General features: G+C 39.5%; 1 protein-coding gene across 5 annotated transcripts in view; it reads left to right on the top strand.

Moving 5' to 3' along the window:
• Window positions 1-15,535, top strand: part of CDH8 (cadherin 8) — a 258,031-nt gene that overhangs the window by 123,790 nt on the left and 118,706 nt on the right. For all 5 annotated transcript variants that reach the window (XM_087729070.1, XM_087729067.1, XM_087729066.1 and 2 more), the window contains one exon: window positions 5,199-5,318. In XM_087729070.1, the coding sequence (XP_087585196.1) occupies window positions 5,199-5,318 (120 nt within the window). The remainder of the gene's footprint in view (window positions 1-5,198; window positions 5,319-15,535) is intronic.

Raw genomic sequence — 15,535 nt, 5'->3', positions numbered from 1 at the left:
TTTCTCTTCATTCATATTTGCTGCTGTTAGGTCTCGTTATTATCTGCTTATCTAGCTATCTTATTTGTGTCATGGCCATGTAATACTTTGCCTTGCCTTGTCTCTTCTCTATTCTTCATTTGGTTTGGTTTGGTTTGGTTTGGTTTGGTTTATTAGATTTATATGCTGCCCTTCTCCCAAGGACTCAGGGCGGCGTACAACATTAAAAGAAACACAAAATACAAAAGTTAAAAAAAATTAAATAGAATATCACAAACAAACCCAATTAGAATTGACAATAACATTTTTTAAAAAAATCGAATTAAAATTAACAATGATCAATAATTTATTTTGTTTTGTTCAGGCCAGGCTGGCTTGCTGGAAAAGCCAACTTTTTAGGGCGCGTCGGAAGGACCGGAGGTTGGGGATTATACAAAGCTCCAGGGGCAGCTCATTCCAGAGGGAAGGCGTTCCCACAGAGAAGGCTCTCCCCCCCTGGGGGTCGCTAGCTGACACTGTCTGGCCGACGGCACCCTGAGGAGGCCAACTTTGTGGGATCACACTGGACGGTGGGAGGCTACTGGTGGCAGTAGGTGGTCTCGCAGGTATCCTGGGGCTAAGCCATGGAGCGCTTTAAAGGTCATAATTAGTACCTTGAATCGCACCCGGAAGAAAACCGGCAACCAGTGCAGGCCGCCTAAAAGTGGTACAGCCGCATTCTGGACCAGTTGAAGCCTCCAGGAGCTCTTCAAGGGAAGCCCCATGTAGAGAGCATTACAGTAGTCCAGGCGAGAAAGGACGAGGGCATGAGTGACTGTGCACAGAGCATCCCGATCCAGGAAGGGGCGCAACTGACGTACCAGGCGAACCTGATAAAAAGCCCCCCTGGTCACGGCCGTTAGGTGTTCTTCTAAACTAATCTGCGTATCCAGGAGGACTCCCAGATTGCGGGCCCTCTCTGAGGGGGCTAAAATTTCTCTCCCTATCATCAATGATGGAACAAGATGCACAAATTGGGATGACAGAAACCACAGCCACTCAGTCTTGGAGGGATTGAGCTTGAGCCTGTTCCTCCCCATCCAGATCCGCACAGCCTTTGGTCTTTCTTGTAGTCCAGTTCGCTTCCTCTGGTTTTCAATAAGTTTTTCTTGTGCACAGGTAGTCCTCGACTTACAACCACAATTCACCCCAAAATTTCTGTTGCAGAGTGGGACAGTTGTTAAGTGACTTTTGCCCCATTATATCATCTTTCTTGCCCTCATTGTTAAGTGAATCATAGCAGTTGTTAAGTAAGTAACATGGGTCTTAAGTGAATCTGGCTCCCCTGTGGACATTGCTTGTCAGAGAGACACATGACCCTGGGACACATCCATGATAAATATCAAACAATTTCCAAATATCCAAGTGTCAGCATTCCAAATCTCATCCAGAATTAAATCAGAGTTCAAGGCAAAGCTTTCCCCCCACACCCACAAGTCCATCACATGGTCCAATCTTCCACTCCATACTGGCATTTCCACCCATCTAGTTTCAGTCAGGTGCCGAGGTGCGGAGACAAAGGATGTCCTTGGGCTTCTAGAAAGGAATGTTTTATTTTGACCACAACACATTTTACAATTCTACTCCTTACTATTTCCCCTCCCAATTACCCCACTAATGAAACAGCATACTAAAGGAAGAGAGTGTGGCAGGCCAAAGATCCTGTTCTTCAGATATTCTTTCAATGTTGTTGTTGCTGTTGTTATTTACAATAATATCTGATTGTATTTTCTGTTCTTTTGCTATCATTAATTTTTCTGCTAGTAATTAGTTTGGTTCAGGTTTTTTTAATTGATATAATTTCTATACACTATTAGGATTTCTAATATGCCACATTACCAGTTTTAGACATTTTTACCTGAAAGGTATTTATTTGAAATTGCATTTCTTTTAAATACATTTGGCTTTTGGAATGCCTAATCCGTTCTCATTTCATTGTGATTTGCCATTTTTAAAGATTTGGCTACCAATAGTTATCTATTCCAGGTTCTAATATTTATTTGGAGTGGGGAAAGAGGGAGTTCATTGCATTTTATTCTGTTCTTAATACACAATTGATTGGAATGGGTTTTCTTTAATCACCTGTTGTCTTTGTGAATGGCTTATTATACTTTCTTCATTTAAAGTTACAGTACAGCTTCATTTCTTCGATCATAACTTAAGCTTTAATATTTATTGCATTGTGTTATACGGTTTGAGGTCCACCTAGAAATATTATCAAAAATCAATATATCATGGTCATCATTGCCATTTGGCCACTTCAGAATTAGATCCAAAACAGAGATTGCCTTCCCCAAAACAAAGTAACCAATGTGCCAAGATCCCTATTTTAGATGCTATCACTTTCAGTCGTAAAGTGGATCTCAGTAGAAACAAAATTTTAATTATAATATTCCAGCAGATGTATTTGCTTGGTAACTTACTTACTAACCTGGTTGTGTTAGGGGCTCTTTCATTTTATCCTGCTTTTCTTTTTCTTTTCTCTTTTATTGATGTCCTATAAAATACATTTCTTAGTGCTTAATAAACATCATGTTATCTAGATATTTAATTTGCTTAACACTACAAATTACATTCTTAATCTCCACCCTTTTTTTCCAACCATTGGTAAAATAAATCCCATGTTTGATAATATCCTACACATTTTTTTCTGCACAATTTAGTATCTTCTTGACTATTCATTCACCTGGCATTATAACTTCGTTTTTCAAATATTGTACAAAAATAATGCTCACTGCTGTTAAGACATGTAATATTAAATACATACTTTTCTTATCATTTTTTTCCTGATACTATACCTAATAAAAACAATTCAGGTTTTGTTCTTGATGCTTCATCTTTCAAATTCTTTAGATCTTCAGGATAAAACTTTTTTGGATTTTATCTGTATTATATGGCTCGACGAACTGATGCAAAAGGCTTTCTAATTTTAATTCCCAAACTGTTCAATGTGATCTGCGGAGCTGGGAATGGTGATTATCGTCTGCTTTTAAAATGTTGATGCATTTTTTTTCAGATTAGCCCTTTGAATGCGGAAAGGAGTGTGGCTTTAAAATATTGTATTTATATTGTTGAATTAACATTTTAGGATAGAGCTACTCAGTGTTGTATGTGCGGTGGATTGAAAAACAAAAAAACAAAAACAAAAACAAAAGGATGGCATATAAATATTAGGGCTTCAGAAAGCCTCAAAGGGACACTTCACTTTGATTAAAGCAGATTTCTGAGCTCTTTTGAAAAGTGTCACAACACACGGTTTCTAATTGGCAGAGCAAAGTGAATGCTGTGCTTTGCCTTGCCTGTCAAATCTGGTTTCTGGAGTCACATATCACATGTGCAGAAACCACTTTTTGCAAAGGGAAGCTCCTTGATCAGGGGTGTCAAACTCAAGTCCCATGGGCCAGATCCGGCCTAAAGGGTGCTTAAATCTGGCCTGCAGGACTGACCTGGGAGTATGAAGGGACAGGCCTGCGGTGCCTCTAGCAGCTAAAACAGGGTGCATGCAGCCCCTCGCGCCTCGTTTTCACCCTCCATGTTGTCCTGCGGCACTCTGCCGGCCGAAACTGGGCTGAAAAATGGGCCCAAAATGGGCTGAAAAAATACACCCAAAAGAGGTCAAAACAGACCACAAATGGGCCCAAACCAGGCTGAAAATGGGCTGAAAAACAGCCCAAAACTGGGCCAAAAATGGATCAAAACTGGCCAAAAACTGGGGTAAAAATGGGACACGTGGCCTGTTTTGGGCTGACAGAGTGCTGCAGGAGGCATCCATTCTGCTCCCTCCACAACCCGCCCACTCTTTTCGCCACCATCAACCATCACCCTACAGAGGAGAACTACAGTTGTGATCCAGCCCTCAAAGAAATCCAGTTTGACACCCCTGCCCTGGATCAAGGCAGTTCACCCCTGTCTTGACAATTCTAATGGAAGCATCAAGCAAGTGTGTGCTATTGCTCAATGCAAAAGATCTCCTTGAGATAAAACAATGCTATTGTGTGCAGCCTAATAAATCTAATTAAATCAATGAATGCTTGCAAGGATAAACCTCTTACTACTGAATCTACCACCATTAAAGCAAGATCAATGCAATATTTACTATGTACAGGACTGTATGGGTATGATATGAAGAATAGATATTTATCTTCCAGGTAAATGGTCATCCTACTTTCTTATTCTGTTAGTATGATTACTAGAAGAATTATATTTATATTTCGGCTTCTAAAAGCTTGGGAGGTACCTGCATGGATTTATCTGTTTCTTCTTTCATGAGCTGATGAGCTTTTTCTTTATTTTGCCCAACTTGAGTTAAATCTATTTTCAAAGACATCATGAAAGAAAACCACAAACTAGATTCTCCTTTAACCAATTTGGGAGTTCTTTACAATGATTCCTTTGACAAAAACAATGACTTTAAAACATTTCCCGTAGCCGACTTAAATATTTTTTCTACTAATTTGGATTCCCCCTTCCTCTCTTCTTTCTTGAAGCATACTTCCAGATTAGAAACATTCTTATCAGTGGTGGGATTATTATTACAGGTTCTGTGGGTGTGGCTTTTTGGGTGTGACATGGCTTGGTGGGCGTGGGTTGGTTGGCGAGGCAGGGGAAGGATACTGTAAAATCTCCATCCCTTTCCCATTCCAGGGAAAGTTTACTGCAAAATCCACATTTCCTCCCGATCAGCTGGGACTCGGGACTCAGAGAATAGACAGGGGTGGGGCCAGCCAGAGGTAGTATTTACCAGTTCTCCGAACTAATCAACATTTCCGCTACCGGTTCTCCAGAACTGGTCAGAACCTGCTGAATACCCAGCTATGATTCTTACATAACCTTAAAGACTCTGCCTATTTGAGATATTCAAATCTGGGGAGTTTGTAGACCATTCCCAAGCCTTTCTCATGCTTTCCTAGTTTTCTTGGCTTGTTTGAATGTACGAATCAGATCATTGTCTTGCTGAAAGATTCCACTGTTTTCTTCATTTGTAATAAGAGACTTGTTGTCTCTAAACACAAATGTTTCATTCTGTTGATTTATTTCTATTTTGCTTCCTTGATTCCAGGTAGTCCTCAATTTACAACTCCCTTTTGTTTAGTGACCCTTCAAAGTTATAAAGTCACTGATATTTGGCAGGCACATATTTCCAAGCCAAAATCCAATATTGTTTCTTTTCTGTTTCTTAGGTACTTACGTTACTAAAGTGACAGCTACCGATGCAGATGATCCTGTTTACGGAAATAGTGCGAAGCTTGTCTACAGTATTTTGGAAGGGCAACCTTATTTTTCCGTTGAGCCACACACAGGTAAGTGATTTGGAATGTCAACTAACTTTCAAATGTAACATGGGGGGGGGATGCTACTCCAATGCTGTTTTGTGTCCTGCATTTAAACAGAATGTGTAGGTGGATGGCTGCTAACATTACTCAATTTGTAGAGCATAAATAGGTGAGTCATTTCTCACTCTTCCACCCAAAAGGCTGACAAAATAGGAACATTAAAATGAAAGAAGGACATTTATAAATTTTGTTGAGGCAACTAAGGTGGTATGTGGAAAAACAAGCAAATAGCTCATTGTATTTAACTAGTCTGCTTTATGAAGAACAGGAATTCATTTTGGTCTAGTTTGCGAACACAAATTATTTTTACAGTCTTAAAACCTCAGTTGTTGTACTTTATGGAGGCAAAAAAAGTTTTGTACACAGAGAAACTATTTATTATTTTATTGAATTTTATGGCATTCTTATGTTATTACTTGTGATTACAAAAATGATCCAATTTACTAACTTACACATAGATTTAGACAGGAAAATGTTACTGAGAAGATATGTGTTTTACACCTAAGAGACTTATGTTTTTAATCTCTGACAGTTTGGATTGATATTTTTTTCTTTTTTTTTTCTTTTTCTTTTTTAGTAATTAGTTTCATTTATAGCCTAGTAAAGATCTTAAGGCAGGGTTCAAGATTCTCCCCACTTATGGACTTTCTGCTGTAATTAAGTTTTAAAGTCCAGCTTAAGTTTGTGGCTGAGCATCTGAATATGCCCAGTTTTAGTCCAATACTTAAATCAATATTCTTATTCTAAATCTGTCTTCTCAAGGAGTGTCATGAAATATGTTTTCCTCCTAGCCTTGGAGAGTCCGTCAGAGTAGACTCTAAATCAGTGAAGGCTAACCTTTTACATTCCATCGCACATGTGTGTGCTGGCACCCAAACTTCCAGTTTCTGGCGCATGTGTGTGCCTGATGAACAACTGGCCCTCATGCATGCGTGTGCCAGAAACCGAGAAGTTTCGGTGCCAGCACACACATGTGCGATGGAATGCTCTTCTGGGTTTTGGTGCGCCATGCATGTGAAGGCCAGCTGGCCAGCACGCATGTGGGCACAGGAACGCAGAACAGGAGATAGCGAGGCTGTGCATCCCACATGGGATGGCCCCGTGTGCCTCTTCTAGCACATGTTTCATATGTTCGCTAACATGGCTCTAGAACCTTTGGGATAAGGACTCCTTGTGTATTTCTCTCACATTACTATTTACCATTTGGTAACCATTGTGGAGATACGTGGGACTATCCGCAAGACTCTGGGAAGCACTGTGTAGTCTTCAGGGCTTAGGTTATATATTAGGCTTGAATGAACCACAATAATATGGTTCAAAGCAGGTTCCTGTGCCATTTTTAGCAAACAAGGTCTTGAAAAAATGTAAAAACCTTGCCTGAAGGCTATAAAAGCCAAGGGAGAAGAAGAACTAACAGGAAGCAGGAGAGAAGGGAGGAGTTTCCATAGTACTGAATGAGGGAAAAATGCAGCTTCACATGTTTAGATTCTAGATTTGGCTGAGAATGACAATAGATAAGGGATGAGTGAAATATATGCTTGATTTTTTAAGATAAAAGTGCCCTATCTTTGCATAGTTTATCCTTAAAACAGAACAATAAAACTTGAAGATTACCATTTTAATCATGTGAGAGCATGCAAGTAACATTGCAATCTGTCTTTAGAGTTCAGGGAATTAAGTCAGAATCATTTTTATCTCTGCATTTTAAGATTTCAATTGAGGAAGAAGAGGTTTTAAATGCACAGGAGGAGTTAAATGTGTGGAGGGTGTGATGTTTCTAATGCACAAGATGTCTATGAAGATGTTTTCTCTCTTAATCTCTCTTTGCATGTGTGTGTGTGTGTGTGTGTGTGTCTGTGTCTGTGTCTGTGTCTGTGTCTGTGTGTGTGTATGTATGTATGTATGTATGTATGTATGTATGTATATAAAAAAGCATACATACAGACATACAGACAGACAGACAGATAGACAGACAGACAGACATACAGACATAGAGCAGAATCTGCATTTTTAATACAGCCACTCAGGAACTGTACTACAAGAAACAATATTGTGGAACTCTTTGGATTCAAATTGTCCTTCGGTGCGCTATACAATGTTATGTCTTCTGATCTTCTTTTGAATGGTTCAGGCATTATGATTTCTTTTGTGGCTTCTTACATGTGTGTGTATTGCTAAATTTTGTTTATTTCTACATATTTTATACTTAGGCCTTCCTTCCTTCCTTCCTTCCCTCCCTCCCTCCCTCCCTCCCTCCCTCCCTCCTTCCTTCCTTCCATAAAAATGCCCTATTTAAATTTCAGATGAATTCACAGATACTTAAAACTGCAAGAAATAAGAGGGGCTTTTTTCCTCCCTGACGAATGATATTGTTGAATTGGAAGCGCTGACTACTCAAAACATAATACATACAATGTATTTCAATCTTCTTTGGAAGACAATTTTTGACCTAAAATTCAGTCTCTTGCTGGTATTAGAGAATTTATTTATTTATTTATTTATTTACTTACTTACTTACTTATTCCGTAATTTATTTACATAAATGACTTACTCTCTGGAAACAATTACTGTGGGAGTAAGACACCCCTAATACCGCTCAGGGTGTGTGTTCTGTTACAATACAGCCTGTTGTGCCCTCAAATGACTTCTACTGTACTGCTGTAAAATGGCTTCTACTGTACATCACAGTGGAGTTGCCATGGTAACAGCTTCACAGTACTCCACAAGGGGGCTCCCTCTGGTAAGGGGGGAAATCCAACATTAGAAATTATATTTGATCTGGGCATTTCCCCCCTATAAATAAATACTCAGGCAATGCCGGGTTATCAGCTAGTTGTGTGTACATACATACATACATACATACATACATACATACATACATACATACATACATACTTCTCAGCAATAAGCATGATAATAAATGATAGGCACCCTGAGTGTTTTTATGAAGTTTTACATGCATTTGCTGGAGAGCCAGAAGTAACTGATCAAAGAAGGGTAAAGTTTCCAGCAGTTTGTGGCACTCCAAATTTTAAACTTTTCAGAGACTTTTCATAAAACATACAAATGATACCGAGTTCTCACTGCCTCTCTGAGAAAGTAGTATTGCAGATTTTATAATGTGCATGTTCACCAGAAGTGAAATAAATACAGAGAATATTTGGCAACGGTGGGCACGCTACAGATCTGAGTAACAAAGTAGTTGTTTGCAAAGAGAAAGTATCTCTAAGGTTTTTGCAGGAAAAAACCAAAAACATTTTCAGTGAAAGAGAATTTGCTATTACTATTTTCATTTTCCAGAAAGAAGTATTTGAAAGAAAAGCACATGAGAGGAGTGCGTATTCTTACACTTAACTAGAGGCTGAGATGAATATATAGCCTCCTTTCTTTTACTATAGAAAAACCTCTCTGGTGAACTCTATCCTAACTGACTGTACTTAAATCACAAAGAAAGATACGCTGAGGAAAAAAAAATATTTTTCCTTCCTGAGAAGTGCAGATAGGTGGCAGATTTACCACATTAGTGCCTTCAATTCCAAGATCACACAGCTGAATTTGTGCCAAGACGATTCTGGAAGTCACAGTCTCCCAGTTTCTAGTCAGGTGCTTTAATCTCGACACCATACCTATAAACATTCCCTCGCATATGTATAAACATTCCCTCGCGCATATGTGCTAGTCATTCCCAACTCTAGGGGGCGGTGCTCTTCTCCGCCAAAGAGCCAGCACTGTCCAAAGACATTTCTGTGGTCATGACTAATTGACAGAGGTGCACAGAACACTGTTACCTTCCCACCAAAGATGGTCCCTATTTTTCTACTTGCATTTTTACATGCTTTCGAACTGCTAGGTTGGCAGAAGCTGGGACAAGTAACAGGAGCTCACTCCGTTATGCGGCACTAGGGATTCAAACCACTGAACTGCTGACCTTTCTGATCGACAAGCTCAGCATCTTAGCCACTGAGCCACCACGTCCCTGAATATATAAACATACACATACTAGAAAAATCATGACCTGCTGGATCATTGTTTTCTCATTATGTGGCTTCCATTGTCATTCTAGAGACATGTAGCTGTTTCATCCTTAATTTCTTATATCTTTTTTTCCTATTTGTTCTTTTTCTGTGACCCCAGAGATATGCATTTCTCTTATCCTTTGTCTTTTTTTCTCTTCTTCTATGTCCAGAGATATATGTGCCTCTCCTCTCCTCTCTGCCCATCCCTCCTATTCTTTTTTTTCTGATTATTTGATCCTAGAGTTGTACAATCCTGACCTAATCTGATGATTGTTGTCTCTTCCTTCCTGCCATTTCCCGAACATTTCCTGAAAATGTTTGGAGCAATATACCCCAAAATAAAATAAAATAAAATGATTATTCTGTTGCCATTTATGGAAGAAAATATCAAACTGATATGGAAACAGCTGTGATGAGGCTGTTTTCCTCGCTTCCTACTCTATAAGGTGCAGCAGTAGAAGGTCGCCAGCAGTTTTTCAGTTGTTGTTTTCTGAGAAGTCTCAGGTGGTATCATCTCTGCTGGGTCCTTTTAACCAGTGCTGCAATGTGAGTTGCCCCAGGTCAGGTTCTCCTTTATGATAACACCCAGAACCTTAAAACTGAACACTTGCTCCACTCCAGTGGTGGGTTTCAAAAATGGTTGGAACCTACTCTGTGGGTGTGGCCTCCTTTGTGGGAGTGGCTTGCCACCCATGTGACCGAATGGGAGTGGCTTGCTGCCCATGTGACCGGATATGAAATTATGAATTAGTACTTAGGTCGGTCCAAGTAGCTATTCAGAAACTCTGGCATTGAAGCATGCAAGTCTTAAAGATGTCAAGTTACAAGATCCTGGCCAGTGGTGGGTTTCAAAAAATTTTGGAACCTCTTCTGTAGGTGTGGCCTGCTTTCCGGGTCCACTGGTGGGACCTCTTCTAACCGGTTTGGTAGATTTGACGAACCGGTTCTACCGAATAGGTGCGAACTGGTAGGAACCCACCTCTGCTCCACTCGGTCTCCATTGATAAGCAAGGGCTGGATGTCTTATCTATTACTTCTATAGTCCACTATAAGGTCCTTGGTCTCATTGGTGTTAAGGACCAAGTTGTTGTCTCCACACCATGAAAGCAACCTGTCCACCTTATCTTGATAGGCAAACTCATCCCCCGGGAGATGAGTCCCATCACTGTTGGTACCTATGGAGCAATGGAATAAATTTACTTAGAAATATTTTCTTCATTATCATATGTGGATACAGTCACCGAGAAGGTGTCTCACACCAGACTCTCATTACTTTGATATCTATCTAAGCCATAGAGATGGAATGTAGCATGAGGTCTACTTCAAAACTGGGAGTCCTCCAAATTGAAACCCGAAAATATGACAGCAATTTACAGCATCATATTTCTCTTGTTTAAAAACCAACCAACCGACAAAAAATAGCCCAGAAATTGGCTTATTACAAATATGAATTAAATATTAAGAATTTATTCATGTTGCATAAATCTCCCCAACATCCCAAAATATAAGCTGATTTTTAAAAAATGAATTGTATACATCTCCTGGTCAAGTTGTCTATCTTTCGCAGGCAAAGTTCTTTAGAGTTTCATGCCAAGTGCAGCTACTTTCACCGTGCGCTAAATGTAAGCCTTTTAACTGGATATGTCAGGCACTGAATTTAGGGTTTTCTGCATGCTTAGCTGAAGCATCAGGGCTCAACCAGGAGCTTTCCCTTTCATTCTCAAATGAACAGTGTAAAATGAAAGTTTACCTGTGGCTCAAGTTGTTTGCACTGTAGAAGGATAGCTTTCCCCCCAAAATGAAAGCTTTCCATTTCATTTCCTAAAGAGATTTGCCAATGAATATTAGTTCAGATCCAGAACTAAATAATTCCTTAATCTCCTTGTTGCACATGGTTCTAATGGTTATAATACCAGCTTTATCCACAAGCTTCTTAAGACCCATTGATGGGCTAGATCCTGAAAGTGCCATTAGTTACTGGATTAAAAACTGTGACTTCCTCAAATGCTGTCTGCCACTTAATTAGCTGTGGAGTTTATCCATGTTGGGTAGTTTTGTATTTAATGTTTCTGGTGCCTTTCAAAGCATTTGTCTCTCTTGTCTCTCTATTTGTAACATTTTACACAGTTTGGGGTATGCGTTGAACAGGAGTTCCTGTTCTTATTTCCTACACTAAGAGTAGAAAATATATATGAAAGCTAAATTTACCTGTGGCTCAACTTGTGTGCACTGTAGAAGGATAGGTTAATAGATATCAATTGGTATGGATATGGATTTATATAGTTTGATTCAAATTCTCTCTGAGACTCCAGTCAAATCAAATTTGAATTGTCCATTGGACAGTTGAATAAATTCAGATGGCATCAGATTTTTGGTGTGGTTAAATTGTGTAACATTGTGCATAACCTCACTAAACTACCAATTTCATCTGAAGACATCTATTTACATTCAGCACATTAAATTGGATTTGGTGAAGTTATTCAACATAACTGGTTTCAAATCAAAATTCCGTAGCAACATTGTGAGAATGTCTACTGTCCTGGGTTGTTGTTTTTTAAATAGGATGTTAGATGAATGGAACAACAATAGTTCCTTTCATGGTTTTTATCAAAACTTTCTTATTAGTAAATTATGTAAATGATTATTAGAGAACCTAAAGAGGCAGGTTGTTATCCTGATCAAAATCTGATCAATCAGAATTGCGATAAAAGCGATTGACACTATTGGCTTTTCATCTAATACAGCACAACTCTTATCAGGGAGATCTAAATTGGCTTGATGGTATCCATATGGCCCAGATTTTAATGTGTGTTATAGAAACTTGTAAGAACCGTATCTCAGGCAAACCCAGCTCAAAATTTGGATGAATAATATGAGTGTCACGATACCAAATCTGTTCACTCACAAGATGAGAACACTAATTGAAAACAGACTTTATGCTATCTATGGAACTAATTTTGATGTAAATGTCTTTATGGGCTCCTGAACCTCTATTGAAAATTGTTTCCCTGCTCCCACACATAACCTATTAACGTCTTTGCACCAGCAGGGATGACCGGAGAGACTGAACTGGTTTCTGTTGTGTTACATTTTATTTGGGTTAAACCCCCACCCAAATGTTTACAAGGTCATCTTTGTAATCTTCTTAACTTCCAGCAATGCCCTTAGTAACATCTGAGGAAATCCATTAAGTGCTGTGTGGTTGCACAGGTGGGCAATTGAGACCATATACCATGAGAGCAATCCAAACATGAAACTGGTGCATAATGAGGAAGTCGGTTTATTAAACAGAGTACATTAGATTGGAGCTGTCCGATTTTCAGGAGCGGACGTCTCCGGGTAAACCTTAAAAGGCTTGCAGGAGATAAGAGTGTTCAGCTGTAATTAGAACTTGGATACCCCTAACTTCTCTTTGATTCTGTGGTTTCTGTGATAATCAACTGCGTGTAAATGTTATTTACTGAATGAACAAACAGAACATATAGACAAAGCAAAGGAGAAGAACATATTCTGCATTGGAGGTGCATTTTTATCACTAAATGTGACGCTCTGAGAACCAGAGTGAAAAGGGCAGAGAAATAGAGTAATGTATAGCTTTTCTCAGAAACGTGTGTCCTATGGACTTTGCTTAGTACAGCAGGGCCTACACAAGGGATTCAAACAAGTTGTATCTGATGAGGGACTTCTAACACAGTTTCAACTGGTAAAAAAGGTCTGATTTTTTAATGCTTACTGGTTTTATGTATAGATGTGTTGTGTTCAGAATATGAGATCTGACAAGGGTAATTTCATATATAATTCCAAATTCCATATCTCTTATCTCTATCTATCTCTCTATATGCCTGCCTGCCTGCCTGCCTGCCTGCCTGCCTGCCTCTCTCTCTCTCTCTCTCTCTCTCTTTCTCTCTCTCTCTCTCTCTCTCTCTATCTCTATCTCTATCTCTATCTATCTGTCTATCTATTAAGGATGCGGTGGCTCAGTGGCTAAGACATTGAGCTTGTCAATCAGAAAGGTCAGCAGTTCAGCGGTTCGAATTCCTAGCACTATGTAATGGAGTGAGCTCCCGTTACTTGTCCCAACTTCTGAGAGCCTAGCAGTTTGAAAGCATGTAAAAATGCAAGTAGAAAAAATAGAAACCACCTTTGGTGGGAAGATAACAGCATTCTGTTCACCTTCTGTGTTTAATCATGCAGGCCACATCACCATGGAAACGTCTTCGGACAGAGCTTGCTCTTCTCGTTTGAAATGGAGATGAGCACTGCCCCCTAGAGTCAGGAACAACTACCACATATGTGCAATGGGAATATGTGTGTGTGTGTGTGTGTATACACCTTTATTTATTTATTTACACATACATACATACATACACACACACACACACACACACACACACACACACACACAAGATTAATTAAATGTAGCTATTTCTCTCTTCTTCTAAAGTCCATGTCCTTCATTTAAAATCACTGCACTTGATTTGGGCTTACAAGGAGACTAAAACTATCAAAATAAGAAAATGAAAGCATTCTCATACAGTTATATTTCCTTATGAGGAAATGTTCAATTTTTGATTCTCAAGGAACCAGATCTTCATTCAGATACCAGCTATTGGCTACCCAATTTAAAATTTGGCTCCATCTACGATTTATTGATCTTTTCTTCTAGCTCATCTCCAGCCTCTCCTGCTGTTTGCTTCAAAAGTCTTGAACACATTTCAGGTCCTCTCCCCACCTTTCCTTTCTCCTACTGCAGTATGCAATTTTATCACTCTGCTTTGGTGAAATATTGTAACAGTGTTGGAGTTCCTTCACTGGGGAAAAATAATTGAGTGTTAAAATGAGCGAGAGGGAGGGAGAGAGAAAGAGATGATAGAATCTGATGTGCGATGTTAGTTGGATAACAATTGCACAGGAGATAATTATGATAGTTACCAAATCGCTGCTCAAATATTTGAAAAGTGTTAATGAAGGTGTATGAGGAGACTGTAGCTGTGTACAAGGAAGTGTCAAAGGTACTGTTCTAGAATTAAATAAAGCAACCACTTGGGTCCTATTTAAAGATTTGATTTGTTTAAATCAGGAGGAGGTGAAGGGGTTTCATGTGCCCCCCAAAATAGATAGCTTCTTTTTAATTAGAGCCTCGACAACAAAATAATTAGGAAAACAAAAAACTGGGTGTGTATAAGGAAGGGTATAAGGGAAAGGTAAAAGTTCCCCTCACACATATGTGCCAGTTGTTCCTGACTCTAGGAGGCAGTGCTCATCTCTGTTTCAAAGCTGAAGACCCAGCGCTGTCTGAAGATGTCTCCATGGTCATGCGACTGGCATGACTAAATGCCGAAGGTGCCCAGAACGCTGTTACCTTCCCACCAAAGGTGGTCCCTATTTTTCTGCTTGTATTTTGTGAGCATTTAAATAGCCATAGATCACCCACCTTTTGAATTAGACTGAATTGGGGTAATTTCAATGCTCCAGATGCTGATAAATATGATGTCTGAGCAGCTTTACAGTTTTTTGGGGATCATTAGGAGTAGACCGAGACATAGCTCACTATGTATCCTGGGGTTTCTATTTCTTTACAATGGAGAAAAAAGTTGATAGAGGAAAAAAATAAGGAAAGAAACATGGGAAAAGAAGAAAAGCTAGATAGATTTTTATTCATTTATTTCTATCCCCCCTTTATGGTTTTTTCACAATATCAATGGCAATAGCAGTTAGACTTATATACTGCTTCATAGGGCTTTCAGCCCTCTCTAAGCCCTTTATAGAGTCAGCATATTGCCCCCAACAACAATCCGGGTTCTCATTTTACCCACCTCGGAAGGATGGAAGGCTGAGTCGGTGAGATTTGAACAGTCGAACTGCAGAACTGCAGTCAGCTGAAGTAGCCTGCAGTGCTGCATTTAACCACTGCGCCACCTTGACTCAAGGTGCCTATTTTCCTCACAGAACCAACCCTATGAGGTAAGTTGGGCTAAGAGTGAGTGACTGGCCCAAGGTCACCCAGCCAACTTTCATAGCTAAGGTGGAACTAGAACTTAGCATCTTCTGGTTTCTAGCATGGTACCTTAATCTCTATACTATTTAGACTATTGCTGTCAAACCCATGGCCAGATGCATCACCCACTGGCCACTCCCACGCCTGAAGAAGAACAAAAAAGTCACGCT

This window comes from Thamnophis sirtalis, unplaced genomic scaffold (assembly GCF_051295495.1).
Source record: "Thamnophis sirtalis isolate CommonGarterSnake01/CBP01778 unplaced genomic scaffold, rThaSir2_p1.2 scaffold_14, whole genome shotgun sequence".
Taxonomy (NCBI): Eukaryota; Metazoa; Chordata; class Lepidosauria; order Squamata; family Natricidae; genus Thamnophis; species Thamnophis sirtalis.
This window is presented reverse-complemented; position numbering and strand designations above follow the sequence as displayed.